The 20,136-nt window shown below is 41.2% G+C and overlaps 1 protein-coding gene across 1 annotated transcript in view; it reads right to left on the reverse strand.

The window, feature by feature from the left end:
- Positions 1–474: 474 nt before the first annotated feature.
- Positions 475–20,136, reverse strand: part of XRCC2 (X-ray repair cross complementing 2) — a 33,686-nt gene continuing 14,024 nt past the window's right edge. The window contains exons 2-3 of the mRNA NM_001309266.1: positions 11,765–11,846; positions 475–1,766 (exon numbers count right to left, since the gene is read on the reverse strand). Of these exons, the coding sequence (NP_001296195.1) occupies positions 1,036–1,766; positions 11,765–11,846 (813 nt within the window). The 3' untranslated portion in view covers positions 475–1,035. The remainder of the gene's footprint in view (positions 1,767–11,764; positions 11,847–20,136) is intronic.

The following is a 20,136-nucleotide window of genomic DNA, read 5'->3' on the forward strand; positions in this document are numbered from 1 at the left end:
ATTACCATGTGTGTCCCTTGAGGCGTGTGCTCCCCATCCTGGCCCTCACCGAACCAAAGTACACAGAGCCTTGTCCACTCTCAGCTGGGAAAGATTTGATTCATTTCAGGGTATGTCTGGACTATTCTAAATGGGTAATACTAGTGATGTACAGTTCTAATATAGTTTTAGCATTTGTCTATAACTTAACAAAGATGAGATAAAAATTTCATAAGATTCTTCACAGAACTCCTTGAGTGGGTATCTTATTTCCCGGTGTTTCAAAAATTATACAGAGAGGCCGGCTCCGTGGCTGAGTGGTTAAGTTTGCACGCTCCGCTTCAGTGGCCCAGGGTTTTGGTGGTTCAGATCCTGGGAGCGGATATGCCACCGCTCATCAGGCCACGCTGAGGCGGCATCCCACATGCCACAACTAGAAGACCCACAACTAAAAATACACAACTATGTACTGGGGGGCTTTGGGGAGAAAAAAGAAAAATAAAATCTTAAAAAAAAAATTATATAGAAACCCAACCATAATGCAGTTCCATCTTGGAACTTAGTGTCACAGATCAAAATGCTCTGATTTTCCATAGTTTTTGGTGTGAAAGGCAGATGCGTAAGCTCGTTTTCATCCCCTTTACAGAAATAATAGCTCTACAGAAACATTTTCCAAAGTCACAGCTTCCTAAAGGAGTTATACATGAGAAATTAGAAATGCATTTAAACTTCCTAAACAAATAAGTGCTTAACTGAATTCCAGAAATGTGACACAGAGTTATAAAAGTCCATTTTATTTAGGCTGAAATGTGTATATTATTTATTTAGTTTAAAAACAAGCTTAACATACAATTTAATTGTCAATATAATTTTGACTAATCTTCAATAACCTAGGTACAGAATAGTCTGAAGTTTTACTGTGCTAGATTAAGAAATCCATTCTGTGTAGAAACACTGTTATGCTAATTCCCCTGGGGTTTAAAACTTCAGAATGGAATCACTTCAGCCTATTAAAGACTTTTTAAAACTTGCACACCATCCTGCAAAAAGACCATTTTATGATACATATGAACAAAACTCAACCCCACTTTCTCCAATAATAAAAAAATGTTTTTTTAAATTGTTACTTTTTAAATGACGTGAAACTAAAGAAAATTGGTTGCTGGTTTTAGAATCATCTTTGGAGAAGAAAATCCGGTGCTTTACCACTTGTTGCCAGGCCTTACAGAGGTAAGGTCTGTAGTCCACACCCGCGTCGCTCGGATGAGTGAAGGCAGAGGAAGGCCCTTCTCTTAAGTGCGAGGTTTTCCGCATTATACTTTGTGTTGTTGCAAAAAGAACCAAGCGGTACTCCTTTACAAGTTTCTCTAAGAACTGCGAACACTTCTTCAGAGTGGACTCCTGTAAGTTAACACTTTCGCCTCCATTGACACGGTCTATCCAGTAAAAAGCCGACAGGCTATCCACGATCAAAAGGCGGAGAGAGGGGTGACCACAGAACATAGCTTCTAGTGAATAAAGTGTGAGAAGTAACTGGATGCTGCTACTGCAATATACCAAAAAAAATCTTCCAAGGCAACGTTTGACTACTTCTTCACAACTTTGGGAGAGTCTATGCTCAAGAACTGTAACGAGCCGAAGCATATCAAAGTGGTAATCTGTATCAATAAACAAGACTTCTACTTCCAGTCCACCTTCTGATTTTGGAAGTATACAACGTGCTGTTAAATGATAAAGCATTTCTGTTTTTCCTGTTCCTTCTGGACCATGAAATTCAAGAATATCACCTGTGCAAAATTCAAAAATGTCAATCAAAATGCAGCAGCACAATAATAGCAGGCTACAAAATGAAAAGTCTGCAAAAATGTTTAAAAAGACATTCAACAGAATGTGAAAGAAGATCTAAATCCATTTGCCAAAATGGATCTGTTAAGCAAATACAAATAAATAAGGAAATTAAAAGTAAATCATTAAGTTTCACCTCTGAGAAAGAAGTTGGCTATTAATTAGCATGAAAAAAATTTCCAAAACAGAACGACCAGGTTGAAAGGGGTCCAAAACAATGTCCTGGGCTTGAGTCCACATGCACTCACACTTAAATTGGTGATATTAGAGAGTTAAGAATAAAGTGCCACACGTCTAGGGCCTTTCAAAACTGTTGAATACTATGGTACACACTATGTCTGATAATGGATTATCCCAAATCCATTCTCTCTTTTTCCTTTAAGCATAACACCTCAACTGGGGAAGGGAATGCGCCCAGCTTAAAAACTATTTTTCTCAGTCTTCCCTACAAAGAGGAGTCACCAGGCATCATAGCTGTAGCCAGTGAGACACAAGGGGACATCTGTTGGGATTTCTAATTTTTGCTTTCCAGACACAGGTACCAGTTCTACTCTGCCGGTCCCTTCTCTGGAGGTGAAACTGCTAACTTGAAATAGTGAGGATGAAAGGTGGACACCCTAAGGAAGGTGGACTCGAAGGATGGTGGAGCAGGAAGAGAGGAAGTAACCAGGACTTTAATCAAAATATGGAACCCTGGACCAGCTATGCACGGCCTGTCTCTATATCACTTGTGATGTGAGGAAAATAAGCCACGATCTGGTAAGCCACTAGGCTGGACTTCTGCCACTCACAGCTGAAACAATCCCTGGTGTTTCTCAATGTTACTGGCATTATGGGTAGAGCAATTCTTGACTGTGCAGTTTCACACACACAGGGTGGAGCCCACAGCTCTCGGGCGCTAAATTCCAACAGCATCCCTCAACTGAAAACAGCCCCACATGTTTCCAAACCGCCTTCAGTTATCCTTTGCTATATGAAACTCTCTCAAACTGCGTCCAGCTGGAAAGACACCTGCAATGTGAATCATATTCCTAGCATTATAAATCGAAGTCAACTACTCTGAACTTTAAAGACGTTAAATCTCTTTCTGTTTAGGTTTCAATAACTCTTTCAGTGAGGACAACACAAATTAAATAAAACACCTGGGGAAATTGTCCTGCCTCCAGAGCTTTTCAAAATCTACTTTAAACAGTGGCCTTCCAATTCTTGCTAGTTTGTTTGCCATTTAATTTATGGCTGAACCACATAACTGGAAACACTGTGTTAAAAATGCCTATTCTTAGGCCCCAAACAAATTACATAGTCTATCTGAGAATCCAGTTACTTTATTTCTTGTTATTACTAACCAACCACTGTATGCTGGAACATTCAGGAATAATGGAGAAGAATTAATCTAGCAAACTGCCACCATACTATATTTAAGGTAGTATAAAACTTCAGCCAATGTCTACTACCATCTTACATATAATTTGCAGTCCAAAACTGACATTAAAAAGATTCCCCTTCCGCCCCCAAAGATTCCAGCCTCAAGGAATGAAACTATTTTCACACTAATAATTGTTCATGGATGCTCTTATTAAAAGTCAACAGTGACTAAAACTATATTAAACCCAGATGTTCAGTTTACTCTCTTCTACTATATTACTAAGGAGCTAAGCTGAAAGCTTCCCCTTGCCCCCAAATACATGTCTTTTACCGCCCTGTACTGTAGAAAGAATAAACTGCACGCTCTAGATGAAGAGACATTAACACAGAACCAACATGAACGGGAGCGGAGGAAAGGTGAAAACAGTTAGCAGGATTAATCTGAAAGGGGTCTGTGGGCACATGGACCATGCGGAAACATCACGGGAAGCGATGAGAGACTGCACCGAACCCTCCCTCCCCTCTCCCCAGACCCGCAAGCAGAAGAGGCTGAGGAGCAGCATTGGCCTTTCCATAGTACTTTACAAGTGAAAAGGGACTGCTTTATAATACCTCATTTGATCCCAACAATAAGACTTGGAGGTAGGAAAAGCAAACTTTATCATCTTCCATCATCACATTTATCATGCCATATAATTTTGACTATTTACTCGATTACATTTCCTGGAGCTACTTTAAGGTTGACACTTGAATAGTCCATCCATCCCCAGCAGACACACAGGATCTTCTGAACACACTTCATCAGATTACTTTCTTCCTAAGAACTTCCTGAGAGACATGTAAAGAATAAACACCTAAGTCCTGATTTGGTGAGAGTTAAAGGCCCAAAAGTCAATTCTGGAAAATGGCGTTTTGAAAGGGAGCAGGTCTGGTAGAGAGTCAAAGGTAGGGGGCTTCAGTTAGCAGAGTCCAGCAGGTCTTTGGCCTGAGACCAAGGCCTGGAGCAAGGGACCAAGACAGGAAAGAAGCAAGAACAAGAACAAACTGTCCAGTGCTAGCCCAGGCCCTACTTGCTGCCCCGGCCCAAGCAGTTCTGACACTTAATTCCTGTTAGGTCTTCAGCCCCCTTCACTGATTCCAAAGGTAAGAGTAAACCTGAGGCAGTGATTTAAAAGTTCTCAGAGTTAGGCTTAGAAGTACCCATACAAATCAAATACGTGAGCAAAGCAGAGATTTTTAATTCACGTAAATATCCTAAAAAGAATTTAGCTTTCAAAATGGTATGTTAAGATCTATCTCTACGGGGCTGGCCCCGCGGCTCAGTGGTAAGTGCGCATGCTCTGCTTTGGCGGCCCAGGGTTTCGCTGGTTCGGATCCTGGGCGCGGACATGGCACCGCTCATCAGGCCACACTGAGGTGATGTCCCACATGCCACAACTAGAGGGACCCACAACTTGAATATACAACTGTGTACTGGGAGGATTTGGGGAGAAAAAGGAAAAATAAAATCTTAAAAAAAAAAAAAAGATGTATCTCTAGGTGTTACAAAATAAAAATGTCCTAAGCCACTAGGATTTAAGAGTGAAGACAGTACTGAGAGGCTGGATATAGCAATCTGGGAGTAAGCAACACAGAAAGAGAGAACAGAAAACTCTCTTTGGCGGGTGGGAGGGGATCTAGAATGAAGAATAACAGGCCCAAAATTCAGTTCTTGGGATACATCCAGAGTTAGAGAAGTCAGCACAAAGATACGGAAATTTATTAGAAAGATCAAGAGGAAAAATGACACAGAGCACAAAAGAAGGTTTCAAGAAAATGAAATAGTACTAATACTAAGTACAGCAGAAAAGTTCTAAAAATGAAAACATGCTGGGGGAGAGGTAGGGAAGAGATCACTGAATTGTCCTGGATAGTGACCTTACAGCAGTAAATGAGTAACGTACAAAAGCACATTTAATATAAATACTATTTTATGAACCAAACGCCAACAACTGAGACGCTCAGATGATAGCCTGAAAGGGCACCGTGGGGAGCAGTCACCGCTTCTGGAGCAACAGCGAGGACGGAGACCACACCGAAGGAAGGTGGCGAGCACGTGAGGAAACGGAAGAAAGATACAATGGATTGTGCTCATTTAGTAAGTAAAAAGTTCAGTAGCAGTTTCATGAGGCTGGAGAGTCAAACGGAGATAATTTGAGGTAAGAGAAATGTAAGATATTCTGAGGTAAAAGGGAAGGCACTCCACAGAGAGAGAAAAATACATGATACTGGTCAGAGGGCAACTGAAACTTCTCTGGATATTTCGGGAATTCTCAGAATAGGGAAAAAATGAAAACTCTGCCAAGTATGTTCTTGGAGAGAAAGGTGGTACTCATAAACATCTTCCAGCAGGACTCAAAGGAATATGTCTTTGAGGGCACTTTCCTACAGTCTCCCAAGGCCTTCTAAATTCACGCAGCACTAAGAAACAGCTGATGCACTACATGGCTACAGAAAGAAACTGGGGCCAAGTTTAAGATCAAATCCCTGGTTAAGAGATGATCTGGTAGATAAAAACACTCTGCCCCTCTCACAGATTAATAGCAAGGCAGGTTAAAAGGTCACTTACAACAACTGGGCAAGTAAAATCGGCCAACTTGCAAATTACACATGAACATTTTCACTAAGGTGCTTGAACTAGATTCCCTAGAAATATGTTTAATGATGAAATGAAATCAGTTTCACTGATGTTATAAACATTTACTGTCTAATCATAAGATCAAAAATAATATTCAAACATTATGTTCTGGAGCCCGCCCCGTGGCTGAGTGGTTAAGTTCCCGTGCTCTGCTTTGGCGGCCCAGGGTTTCGCCGCTTCAGATCCTGGGTGCGGACATGGCACCACTCATCAGGCCACGCTGAGGCGGTGTCTCATGTGCCACAACTGGAAGGACCCACAACTGAAAATACACAACTATGTATCGGGGGGCTTTGGGAAAAAAAGGAAAAATAAAACCTTTAAAACAACAACATTGTGTTCTATAGAGGAGACAGTCCTTTAACTGTCTGAAGTCACTATCTCATATGTTTCTGTGGGTTGTTACAAAAAATCAGAGCCTAGTCCAAAGGATTGAGCGTGACAACTTGTGGTAAAAAAAAAAATAAATAAAATAACAAAAAAACCTCTAAAGTTTGGCACTTGACAAATTAAACTAAATCAGAAAAATCTGGAAAGTTTGGCCTTGATAGTTACTCTCACAATTAGGATGCTGCAAGGGGTCTGGGTAACAGATTGTCAGAGTAAGTTTATGAATCTAAAGATCCTTCAAAATAAGGACAAGAAAGAAAAGCCAAAAGATACACCATCTTGGTACCAACCCAGTAATTGTGTCACAAATATGTTGAATTTACAGATTACAATCATTATAGTACTGAAGAGGCAATGAATTGGTATATGGCACTGAATAACTACTATCCAAAAAAGCATTAAAAAGGTTTACAACAGCATTAGAGACTCCTATAACCCCTAAATTTCTTACTGCTTCAACCTGAGCTTCCCTATAAGAATTCTAATAAACTGTTGTTGATAAACGATCCTTATAATCCCAGTCTTACGTCTGCTATTGCTCCAACGAGTATTCATCTAACTAGCTTTACAGCTATAAGATCTAGGATAGTTTCAAGTAAACTTTGGTACTAACTGAACATGACGGTGTTTTTAAAGTTTCTATAAGCGTACTATTCAAATACGTAAGTTGTGCTGCAAATCCAAGTTTTAATGTCAGTTTCATAAAGTTAAATTTAATAATATCCCTTCTGACAGAAAGACCAGAAAGTTCAATCTTTTGTCTATCATGGAAGATTAGCCCTGAGCTAACTGCTGCCAACCCTCCTCTTTTTGCTGAGGAAGACTGGCCCTGAGCTAACATCCACACCCGTCTTCCTCTACTTTATATGTGGGACGCCTACCACAGCATGGCTTTTTTGCCAAGTGGTGCCATGTCTGCACCCGGGATCCGAACTGGCAAACCCCAGGCCACTGAAGTGGAACGTGCAAACTTAATCGCTGTGCCACCAGGGCAGCCCCCAAAATTTGTCTTTTATTATTGATAGTTTAGAACTTTTTTTGCCAACAGATCTTCTCTATAAGAAATATTAAAGGGAGTCCTTCAGGCTGAATGCAAGGACAGTAGACAGCAACGTGAATACATAAAGAACAGGTAAATATAACTACATAGGTAAATGTAAGAGACAGTATAAATGTGTTTTATACTTGTAACTTTTTTCATTATCTGATTTAAGAAATAACTGCATTAGAGGGCCAGCCCTGGGGCCGAGTGGTTGGGTTTGCGTGCTCTGTTTCTGCTGCCCAGGGTTTCGCAGGTTCGAGTCCTGGGCGCAGATATGGCACCACTTGTCAGGCCATGCTAGGGGGGCGTCCCACATGCCATAACTGGAAGGATCTACAACTAAAAATACACAGCTAGGTACCGGGGGGCTTTGGGAGAAAAAGGAAAAATAAAATCTTAAAAAAAAAAAAAAAAGAAAGAACTGCATTAAGTAATAATTTTAATTGTTATAATTTTAAAAGTGTTTATGGGCATACAATGTATAAATACGCAATTTGTAAAAGCACAAAGGGGAAAAATGGAGATATACAGCAGTAAAGTTTTTACAAAGTATTCAAATTAAGATGGTATTAATCCAAACTAGATCGTTATAAATTAAGATGTTAATTGTAATCCTCAGAGCAACCAACAGGAAAAAAATTCATGAAAAATAAAGTAAAAATAATGACAAGAAATTAAAATGGTATACTAGAAAGTTTCTATTTAATACAAAAGAAGATAGTAAAGGAGGAACAAAGAAAAAAGACATAAGACATATATAATACAGACAGCAAAATGGCAGCCATAAATCCTGTCTTATCACTAACTGTAAATGGATTAAACAGTCTAAACAAAGGGCAGATAGGCAGAACGGAATAAAAAACTTGATCCAACTACAGGCTGTCTGCAATGGGCACGTTTGACATTCCAAGTCACAAATAGGTTGACAGAAAAAGACATACTCCGCAAACAGTAACCAAAAAGAGAGCTGAAATGGCCATACTAGTATCAGACAAAACAGACTTTCAGACAAAAATTGCGATAAAGGACACATAACATAAAATTTACCATCTTAACCATTTTTAAGTGTACAGTTCACCAGTCTTAAATATATATATACACACACACACACATATTGTTGTAAAACAGATCTCCAGAATTTTTCAGCTGAAAACTGAACTCTGTCCCTATTAAACAACAGCTCCCGTCCCCTTTCCCTGCCCTCTAGCTGCTGGCAGCCACCATTCTACTTTATGCTTCTATGAGTTTGCCTACTCTAGATTCCTCACTTAAGTGGACTCATACTAATACTTTTCTTGTTGTGTCTGGCTTGTTTCACTCAGCATGTCCTCAAGGTTCATCCATCTTGCAGCATGTGACAGGATTTCCTTCCTTTTTAAGGCTGAATAACAGTCCATTATATATATAAACCACATTTTGGGGGCTGGTGCAGCAGTTAAGTTCACACGTTCCACTTTGGCGGTCAGGGGCTCACCAGTTTGGATCCCGGGTGCACACCTACAGACCGCTTGTCAAGCAACGCTGTGGCAGGCAGCCCACATATAAAGTAGAGGAAGATGGGCATGGATGTTAGCTCAGAGCCAGTCTTCCTCTGCAAAAAGAGGAGGATTGGCAGCAGATGTTAGCTCAGGGCTAATCTTCCTCAAAAAAATAAATAAATAAATAAAGCACATTTTGTTTATCCATTCATTTGTTGATGAACGCTTGGGTTGCTTCCATCTCTTAGGTATTGTGAGTAGTGCTGCTGTGAACATGGGTGTGCAAATATCTCTTCAATAACCTGCTTTCAATTTTTTTGGCTATGTACCCGGAATTGTTAGATCATATAGTAGTTGTTTTTTTCTTTTTAAAGATTGGCACCTGAGCTAACATCTGTTGCCAATCTTTTTTTCTTCTTTTTCTCCCCAAACCCCTCCAGTATGTAGTTGTATATTTAGTTGTGTGTCCTTCTGGTTGTGGCATTGAGTTCTATTTTTAATCTTTTTAGGACCCTCCATACTGTTTTCCAGGGTGGCTTTACCATGCTACAATCCCATCAACAGGGCACAAGGGTTCTAATTTCTCCACATCCTTACCAACACTTGCTCTTTTTTGGTTATTTCGACAGTGGCCATCCTAATGGGTATGAGGTGACAAAGGACATTTTATAATGATTGTGAGTCAACCCATCAATCAGATATAATAATAATAAACTTATTTGTGCCCCACAATACAGGAAGCCCCAAAATACCTGAAGCAAAAACTGACAGAACAAAAGGGATAGAGAAATAATTCGACAGTAATAGTTAGAGTCTTTAATACTGCACTTTCAACAGTGGACAGAACAACTAGACAGAAGATCAGCAAGGAAACAGAAGACTTGAACAACACTGAAAACCAACTACAACTAAGAGACATTAGAAAAACACTAGTCCCAACTACAGCAGAATACACACTCTTCTCAAGTGCACGTGGAACATTCTTCAGGATGGATCACATATGTGGCCATAAAACAAGTCCCAATAAATTTTAAAAGACTCTCTCACAAGGGCTGGCCCCAGTGGTGCAGTGGCTAAGTTCATGTGCTTCACTTTGGTGGCCTTGGGTTCATGGGGTCGGATCACGTCCATGGACCTACACACCAATTGTCAGGCCATGCTGTGGAGCCATCCCACATACAAAATGGAGGAAGACTGGCAACACATATTAGCTGAGGGCCAATCTTCCTCACCAAAAAAAAAAAAAAAGACTGAAATCATAGAAGTATGTTCTCTGATCAGAAAAGAATGGAAACAGAAATCAATAACACCACAAAAAGCCGTAAATCTTCTTGCCTTTGGATTAGGTAACGGCTTCTTAGCTATGATACCAAAAGTAGGAACAACAAAAGATAAACTGGACTTCATCAAAATTAATAACTTTGTGGGGACTGCAGTTGATGAGTGTAGGTGACAGTGAGGGCTGAGGGATGGGCAGGAGACAGCGAAGTGAAGAGAAGGCTCAGTTCTGGGCATGGAGACCGAGGATCCTGGGGTTCACTTTCCCACATGCATCTCATCCTTGGCTTGGTGCAGGGTCATAATTACATAAAGTCTTGGATTAAAAAAAATTAATGACTTTGCACTTCAATGGATAACATAGTGAAAAGACAAGCCACAGAATGAATGGGTATCCGCGCATCATATATTTGATAAAGGACTTGTATCTAGACTATATAAAGGACTCTTTCAACTCAATAATAAAAAAGACAAGCCAGTTTTGAAAATGGGCAATAGATCTGACATTTCTCCAAATTACATATACAACTTGCCAATAAGCACATGCAAAAATGCTTAACATCATTAGCCATAAGGGAAATGTAAACCAAAACCACAGTGAGAAATCACTTCATACTCATTTGTTTGCAGGATGTGGGGAAATTGGAACCATCATATGCTTTACTGCTAGTAGCAAGTAAAATGTGTAGCTGCTTTAGAAAATAGGCAGTTCCACAACAGGTTAAACACAGTTACCATAAACCTAGCAGTCCTTTTTGTAGGTATTACCCAAGAGAACTGAAAACATATCCACAGAAAAACCTGCACACAAATAATCATAGCAGCATTACTTGTAACAGCCAAAAAGTAGAAACAACCCATTTGTCCATCAACTGATGAACAGATAAACAAAATGTGGTCTACCTACCCACGCAATAGAATATTATTCAACCGTAAAAAAGGAATGAACTACTGAGGCACGCTGCAATATGATGAACCTTGAAAAGATTATACAAAGCGAAAGAAGCCAGTTGTCACAGAAGACCACTTCCTGTAGGATTCCAATTATATGAAAAGTCCAGCAAAGGCAAGTTTAGAGTAGAGAGTAGACTAGCAGTTGCCTCGGGCTGAGAGATGTGGGAGGAAATGGGGAGAGACTACTAATAGCCATGCCTTTTTGAGGTGATGAAAATATTCTAAAATCGATTATGGTGATGTTTGCGTAACTGTGTGAACACTAAACATCATTGAATTGTACACCTAAATGGGTGAATTATATCTCTATAAAGCTGTTACAGTAAAAAAGAAAAAACCACCTAAGCCCACTACCTGCTTTGTAAGGTTTCCCGAGTGTGGAAGTGCTAATAGAACAAGGAGACGTGTATTTTCTCTACTGTAGAAACATCAACAGAACAACAGGACAGCTAAGGACTTTCCTGTGATTCTCTAACTTCTGAAGCATGAAACATAAATTATAATAACAAGACTCCCACAAATATCGTGTTGGGATAAGAGGGGTCAATGTTTGTTCTGAAGATTTACCAGACAAGCCAAACTCTACCCCATCTGACACAGAGAAGGACGGCTTACAAGGGTTTTGTTACAATCTGTTTCTCAGTTTTTAATTTCACAGTTTAACCTATACAGTCTCTTGCTAGGAATATATGTATATAAAAAAACATGTTTTATAGAACTTATGACACTATATTTTGATCTGAGATCGTTTTTTACCAAGCACAGGTGAATCTTCATTAGCAAACAGATAGGGTTCTATTTCTTTCAAGGAACTTCTACCTTCAAGTCGGGCAAGGAGCTTGCAAAAGAAAAAAAGAGAGAAGGAAAAATCATTACCGAAAAATACAAAATCCTAGAAATCTACATTTATACAATTTTCCAAAAGTCAATAAAAAAACTTTTCAAAATTTTGAGGATTTGGAGGAAATTATGAAATAGAAAATATAATTTAGGAAAAAAAATTGTGTTCACTTATTCAGAAAATATTTCATTTTTTGTTTATGTACCAAATACTGACGGTACAAAATGAGTCCCTGGCCTCAATGGAATTGATAGTGTAGTTTGAGATACAGGACCAAACTGCTAAGTGCAGTTTTTACCTTCCTTATGTGTCGTAATTATCTTTCTCACAATACTTACCACACTTGTTATACAGGTATTAGCTTTTAATCTGTCTGCCCATTATATTGTGCTTATCTAGTAGGGAGGAGGGGACAAAAAAGAAAGGTGGAGAAAAACTTCCTTGAGGAACTCCCAGCTGAATTTGTTAGGTGAATGGGGCAGGCACACCAGGTAGAGGGGACCACACAGCCAAGGGGCGGAGGTTACCAACAGCACTGTGTGTAGGCAAACTATAAGCAGAGCTGAATTGCTGGAGCTTGTAGCACGAAACAGGCAGGAGACAGTGAAGACCTAAAAGATCAGAAGTCAGATCACAGAAGGCCTTAGACGCCATGTTTAGGAGCTTGCTCTTTGGCTTGTAGACAAGATCAAGGGGTTTTAGCTACACAGTGAGAAGCGGTCTGGAACAGTTAAGAGTAGACAGTGGGACTCCAAAACTAGACCTGCCAGCTCACTTCTCTGGGCCTGAGGCTCATCAGTAAGGTGAGGATAACTAACAGTATGTCCTTCACAGGGCATTGAGAATTTGATATGTTAAGAGTGCTTAGCACAGGGGCTGGCCCCATGACCGAGTGGTTGGGTTCGCATGCTCTGCTTCAGGGCCCAGGGTTTCCGCAGGTTCGAATCCTGGGTGTGGACATGGCACGGCTTGACAAGCCATGCTGAGGCAGCGTCCCATGTCACAACTAGAAGGACCCACAACTAAAAATACACAACTATGGACCGGGGGGTTTTGGAGAGAAAAGGAAAAATAAAATCTTAAAAAAAAGAGTGCTTAGCACAGAGCAAGTACTATGTAAGGCTGAGCTATTATCACCCGAATTTCAGACAGATCACCTTTGTGGCTGGTAGGGGATGGATTTGAGTATGACCAGAACCACAGCCAAGGTTGGAGTCTCACCCAGCCTGGAGGAGTGCCCGCCAGTCTTTAGTTAGGAGGACTGCAAGAATTCGGGCACTGATTTAAATGTCAATGAGGGAATCATAATCAAAGCTGATTCTCAAGTTTCTAAGGAAATCAGCACAGATTTGACAACCCTTCTATACAACAAAAGAAAAAAAACCATATCAGAAAGGGGAAGAAAAGCAGTCACCTTTCGTGTTTTTTTTATTGAGGCCAAAGTTTTGAAAAGACTTCCTGAAGCGATGAAAAGCTTCTATACATTAGTTTAGCAAACATGTACTGAATTTCTATTACGTCCACAAACACTATGGCAGGTAAAATGGAGACTACAAAGATGAGGAAGACAACCTGCCCTCAAAGAACTAGCAGTCTAGGTCTTCCGGGAGATGAGATTTTATTACAAAACAAGGTAAAGACTGGTAATGACACAAGAAAGTGCGAGAGCAGCGATTCTGAAGGCGCATCTAAGGTCAAGACTATTTTCACATATATGAAGACACTATTTGCCTTTTCCACTAAGTTGACACCTGCACTGATGCTGCCACGGTGGGTAAGAGTGCCAGCCCCGGCCCATCAGGAAGCGGCATCAAGCTGTGTTAGCACACATGGGACTCCTCACCACTGGCAGAAAGACACCCAAACAAGCAAAACTAGTTTACAGAAGAATGCCTCTGATGAGGGAGTAAAAAGTATTAGTTCTATGAAATTATGACTCTTGAGTACTTTTTAAAATACTCTTGGTGATCTGGAAAGCATACTAGTGGGAAAGAATTCCATGTTGACCAAGAAGAAGTACTGCCTTTGCCCTCGCTCCTGGGGGATCATCTGGAAACCTCTTGGAATATCCTGCCTGATGAAAGCATCTTCATGCACCTGGGGCCTTGAGCCACACCAGACAGTCTAACAATGTGACTTACGGTGGGGACTTTGTGAAGCTTGACCTCTGGGACCAGAGGGGCTGGAGAATGAGGTAGCTGTTTGGGCAGATGACCGTGTATAAATGAGAGCCCCACAGAGACTCTGGATGTCCAAGTTGAGGTGAGTTTCCCTGGTGGGCACAGTGCCACAGTGCTGCTGGGAGAAGTCAGCACTGTCCACAGTTCCACTGGGAGAGGACAGCTGGAGGCTCTGCATTTGGATTCTCCTGGACTTCGTCCGACTACATCTCTTCCCCTGGCTGATTTTAATCCGCATCCTCTCACTGTAGTAAACCATAACCATGAATCTGACAGCTTTCAGCGAGTTCTGTGAGTCCTAGGAAATTATTACACCTGAAGGTGGTCCTGGGGACCTGGAACTCTCCAGTTGGTGACACAAATGAAGACAGTCTTGGGGACTTCTCCATAACTCCACACACACATAAGGCTCCAAACTGAAGTACAAAGGTTTTTCCCTAGGAAAAGCACTTGTGTGATTATTTGAGGTGGATGCTTTTATTCATGAAATATCCTTTTATTTGAAAGAACTACTGATAGACAAACTATGATTACCCAGACTTTGGTATCTGGCAGACATTTTATTGAAAACAAAGAAAATAACTGACAGTATTTGTTGCCAATGATAGTATTTGAATTTTGGAAAACTTTTATCCACCACTGTGAGCTTGATAGCTTCCCAAAACTTTAGGTCCTTTTTGGTGAACTCACTGGTGATTTTAAAGAATGTGATTTTTGCGGGGATAGTTATTTAAGGAAACCTGTCAATACTTGGAAGATCTATATAACTCAGCGGACCAATATTTGCAAATGACCAAGGCGTGATGTTAAATCATTCCTGGGTAAAAGATTCTCTCTAAGTGTAAGACAGAAAAGTTCACTGATGCAATTCTATACCCTACATTACAATTAACTTTTAGGAAAACTACTACTAGTCAAGTTTTGGTATAATATCAAAGAAGACTATCCACAATTATCTGAAAAGATCTTAAAAAAGTCTTTCCTTTTCCAACTATATAAGAGGCCGGATATTCTTCATACACTTTAACCAGAACAACATACAGTAATAGACTGGATACAGAAGAGAAGGAAACCCAGTTAACTTCTCTTCAGCCAGACATTCAAGAGATTTGCATGGGCTGGCCTGGTGGTGTAGCGATTAAGTTCACGTGCTCTGCTTTGGCAGCCCAGGGTTTCACAGGTTTGGATCCTGGGTGTGGACCTACACACCACTCATCAAGCCATGCTGTGGTGGCGTCCCACATATAAAACAGAGGAAGATTAGCACAGATGTTAGCTCAGCAACCATCTTTCTCAAGCAAAAAGAGGAAGATTGCTTGAGGAATCTCTCTTTGAAGAAGACTGGCAACAGACGTTAGCTCAAGGCCAATCTTCTTCACACACAAAAAAGAGAGAGATTTGCAAATATGTAAAACAGTGTCACTCCTCACTATTACATTTTTTGTTTAGGAAAATACAGCTATTTTTCAAAAAAGTTATTTGTGATAATATTCAACAAGTTTACTACTGTCACTTGTACATGAATGTAAATATTTTAAATTTTACATTTCTCAGTTTCATTGACGGATACAACTCATATAAACAAAAGCTCTTTTGGTGATGGATGTTAATTAGATTTATTGTGGTGATCATTTTACAATATATACAAATATCAAATCATTATGTTGCACATCTGAAGCTGATATAATATCAATTATACCTCAATTAAAAAAAGCTCTCTGGAATCCTCAATAATTTTTACATATGTAATGCAGTCCTAAGACCAAAAAGAATGAGAACTACTGAGTTACAAGATTGAAAGTCCAGCTTAAAGGAGAAGACAGAGACTTCCATGGCCAAGATGGAACATATGAAATGACTATAAAATGTTTTCAAAAGCATGTACACAAATGACTAACGTCCTCATCAGAATGACTAACTTGGGAAGTTACTCCAATTGTTTACTCTGTCATTGCTCAAAATATTTTAGAACCCTCCCTCTGAGACTTCCTTGTAAGATAGTATACAAGAAAGTATTATCATTTTATTGACATGACTCTTGGACAAAGATGGTATTACTCCTCGTACCAAACTGGCTGACTTAGCCAAGTTGCATCTGACTTTCCATTGTTCTTAAAAAATCAAATTCTTGGGAGGAGATCCAAGATGGCGGCATGAGTAGTCTTCTTTGTCTCTCCCCCTTCGAATCTACAACTAATTGGACATTCATCGCTTAACAAAGGATATCCATATAGCATCTCAGGACGCCTAAGAGATCCACGTTGCTATACATCGGAAGGCGGACGGACTTCCCTCCGGGAGGAGGTGGAGATAGGTGAAAACTCTCTGACCCTGACCCGCGAACAGCCTAGTACCTGCAAGCAGCTTTCTTCCAGCAGATGCCCCCAGAACATCGCCACACACCACAGGCAGGAGGGAGCGCACACCAGAGGAGCGACGGTGGAAACAGGTGACCAGAGCCCTACCTAAGCCCCCCGCAATTACACCTAAGGCCAGAGGGAAGCTCCAGAGTTACACACCGGAGGTGGTGGGGAAAAGCCCTACCCGCCATTAGCGGAGAGGCTCCACCCAGCATCCACAACGCCGGGAGGCTCCCAGAGAGAATCTCCAACGGGGCAGCACGCGCCAGCTGTCGCCGTCGGTCTCACAGACTGCGGCTGTCGCCCAATCCAGGCTCGGGACTACCGGAGATCTCCTGGGAGAGGACTGGGGCTGGGTGGAGCTCCAGCGGCCGGCTCCGCAGCCTAGGGGTGAAACTCCAGAGTTCCGTCCGGGCAGCAGGCAAAGTCTCTACCTGCCATTAGTGGAGAGGCTCCGCCCAGCATCCACACGCTGGGAGGCTCCCGGAGAGAATCCCAAACGGGGCAGCAGCCTGCCAGCTGCCGCCGCTGGCCCCACTGACTGCAGCTATTGCCTGGTCTGCACCCGGGGCTCCTGGAGATCTCCTGGGAGAGGTCTGGGGCTGGGTGGAGTTCTGGCAGCCGGCACCGCGGCCCAGGCGGAAACTCTGGGCTTCCGTCCTGGCAGCAGGCATAGCCTCTACCCGCAAATAGCAGAGAGGCACCGCCCAGCACCCACAACGCCGGGAGGGTCCCGAAGAGGAGAATCCCAGGCAGGGCAGCAGTCAGCCAGCTGCCACTAAACTCAAGGTCTCCGGCTATCCCCCAGACAGGACAAGAGGCTCCCCAAGATCCTGGGGGAGAGGACTGGGGCTGGGTGGAGTTCCAGCGACCCGGCTCCATGGCCCAGGGGGAAACTCTACAGTCTCATAGCAGCCTCAGCGAAAGCCTCTGCACAGCACTAGTAGAGACCACCCACCCAGCAACCACAAGGCTGGAAGACCCTGGGACAAAAGCAGCATAGCTAGGTGAGCTAACCACAGACTGTAGAAGATGCCAATAGCTCTGCTGTGACCCATAGTGGACAAATGAGATTTTGTGGGTGCCGACAGTGACAGAGCTGCAAATATAAGTGATCCTGCCCCTGGCCACTGGGAAAGCCCATAACATTGCCGCAGACCCTAAGGAGGGAGCACGTCTAGGTGGTCTGCAACAGTAGGCATCAGCAGCCTGAAGTCCCCCCGTGACGGCCCCCACAGATGAAGAGGGAACCCACAGGACCACTGTGACTAGGAGGAGGGGCCCAGGCCCAGTTAGCAACAGCTGATAGGGTTCCTGGTTGGTGCAGTATAAACCCTCGTTCCCCTGCCACACCAGTGGAAACAAGTGGAAGCAGTAACTGAACTCTATCTCTATGTGGAGGCACAAATCTACACCATCAAGCAATATGAAAAAATATAATAAATCTCCAGAACAGAAGGAAAATGACAAATACACAGAAAACAATCCCAAAGACAATGAAATATAGAACCTAAATGATGACGACTTCAAAACAGCCATCATTAAAAAACTCAGTGAGCTAAAAGAGAATTCAGATAGACAACTCAACGAGTTCAGGAGCTATGTCACAAAAGAGTTCGATACTATAAAGAAGAACCAAACAGAAATACTGGAAATGAAGAACACAATAAAGGAGATTAAGAAATATCTAGACGCACTGAACAGTAGGGCCGATAACATGAAGGAAAGAATTAGCAATTTGGAAGATAGGAATATAGAAATGCTGCAGGCAGAGGAGGAGAGAGAACTAAGACTAAAAAGAAATGAAGAAACTCGCTGAGAATTATGTGACGCAATTAGGAGATGCAATGTAAGGATTATAGGTATACCAGAGGGAGAAGAGAAGGAGAAAGGGGCAGAAAGCCTATTCAAAGAAATAATGGCTGAGAACTTCCCAAATCTGGTGAGAGAGATGGATCTTCAGGTGACAGAAGCCAACAGATCTCCAAACTTTATCAATGCAAGAAGACCAACCACAAGGCATATAGTAGTGAAGCTAGCAAAAGTCAACGACAAGGACAAAATACTAAGGGCAGCCAGGCAGAAGAAATTAACCTACAAAGGAACCACCATCAGGCTATTAGCAGATTTCTCAGCAGAAACTTTACAGGCTAGAAGAGAGTGGAATGATATATTCAAAAATCTGAAGGACAAAAACCTGCAGCCGAGAATTCTCTACCCAGCGAAAATATCCTTCAAATACGATGGAGAAATAAAAACTTTCCCAGATAAACAAAAATTAAGGGAGTTCATTGCCACAAAACCTCCTCTTCAAAAAATGCTCAGGAAAACCCTCATTCCTGAAAAATCAAAAAAAGGAAAGGGGCTACAAAACCAAGAGCAAAGGAGATAAGTAGAAGGACAACAACAGAGAGTAGCAGCTCTCCATCAGAACAGACTAAACCATGGGACGAGAAACAAAGGAAATTGAAGAGAACCGGAACACAAGACATAAAATGGCAATGGTAGGCCCCCACATCTCAATAATCACTCTAAATGTAAATGGATTGAACTCCCCAATCAAAAGACACAGAGTGGCAGGATGGATCAAAGAACAAGACCCAACAATATGCTGCCTCCAGGAAACACATCTCAGCTCCAAAGACAAACACAGACTCAGAGTGAAGGGATGGAATATAATACTCCAAGCTAATAATGAACAAAAGAAAGCAGGTGTCGCTATACTAATATCAGACAAAGTAGACTTCAAAGCAAAACAGATAAAGAAAGACAAAGAGGGACAGCATATAATGATAAAAGGGACTCTCCACCAAGAAGACATAACACTTATGAATATATACGCACCCAACACAGGAGCACCAAAATTTGTAAAGCAACTCTTAACAGAACTAAAAGAAGACATCAACAACAATACAATAATAGTAGGGGACCTCAACACCCCATTAACACCAATAGATAGAACATCCAGACAGAAAATCAACAAGGAAATTATAGAATTAAATGAAAAATTACACCAGATGGACTTAATAGATATATATAGAACACTTCATCCAAAAACAGCAGGTTACACATTCTTCTCAAGTGTGCATGGAACATTCCCAAGGATAGACCATATTTTGGGAAACAAAGCAAACATCAATAAATACAAGAGAGTTGAAATAATATCAAGCATTTTTTCTGATCATAATACTATGAAACAAGAAATCAACTACAAGAATAAAGCAGAGAAAGGTGCAAAAATGTGGAGACTAAACAACGCGCTACTGAACAAACAATGGATTATTGAAGAAATTAAAGAAGAAATCAAATATTATCTGGAGACAAATGAAAATGAGAACATGTCATACTAAATCATTTGGGATACAGCAAAAGCAGTCCTAAGAGGGAAATTCATTGCAATACGGGCTCACCTCACTAAACAAGAAAAAGCTCACATAAGCAACCTCAAAAGACACCTAACAGAATTAGAAAAAGAAGAACAAAGCCCAGAGTCAGTAGAAGGAGGGAAATAATAAAAAAAAGAGCAGAAATAAATGATATTGAAATGAAAAAGACAGTAGAAAGGATCAATGAAACAAAGAGTTGGTTCTTCGAAAAAATTAACAAAATCAACAAACCCTTAGCCAGACTCACCAAGAAAAGAAGAGAGAAATCTCAAATAAATAAAATTAGGAATGAGAGAGGAGAAATCACAACAGATACCAAAGAAACACAAGGGATCATAAGAGAATACTATGAAAAACTATA

This window comes from Equus caballus, chromosome 4 (genome assembly GCF_041296265.1).
Source record: "Equus caballus isolate H_3958 breed thoroughbred chromosome 4, TB-T2T, whole genome shotgun sequence".
In the NCBI taxonomy this organism is placed as follows: Eukaryota; Metazoa; Chordata; class Mammalia; order Perissodactyla; family Equidae; genus Equus; species Equus caballus.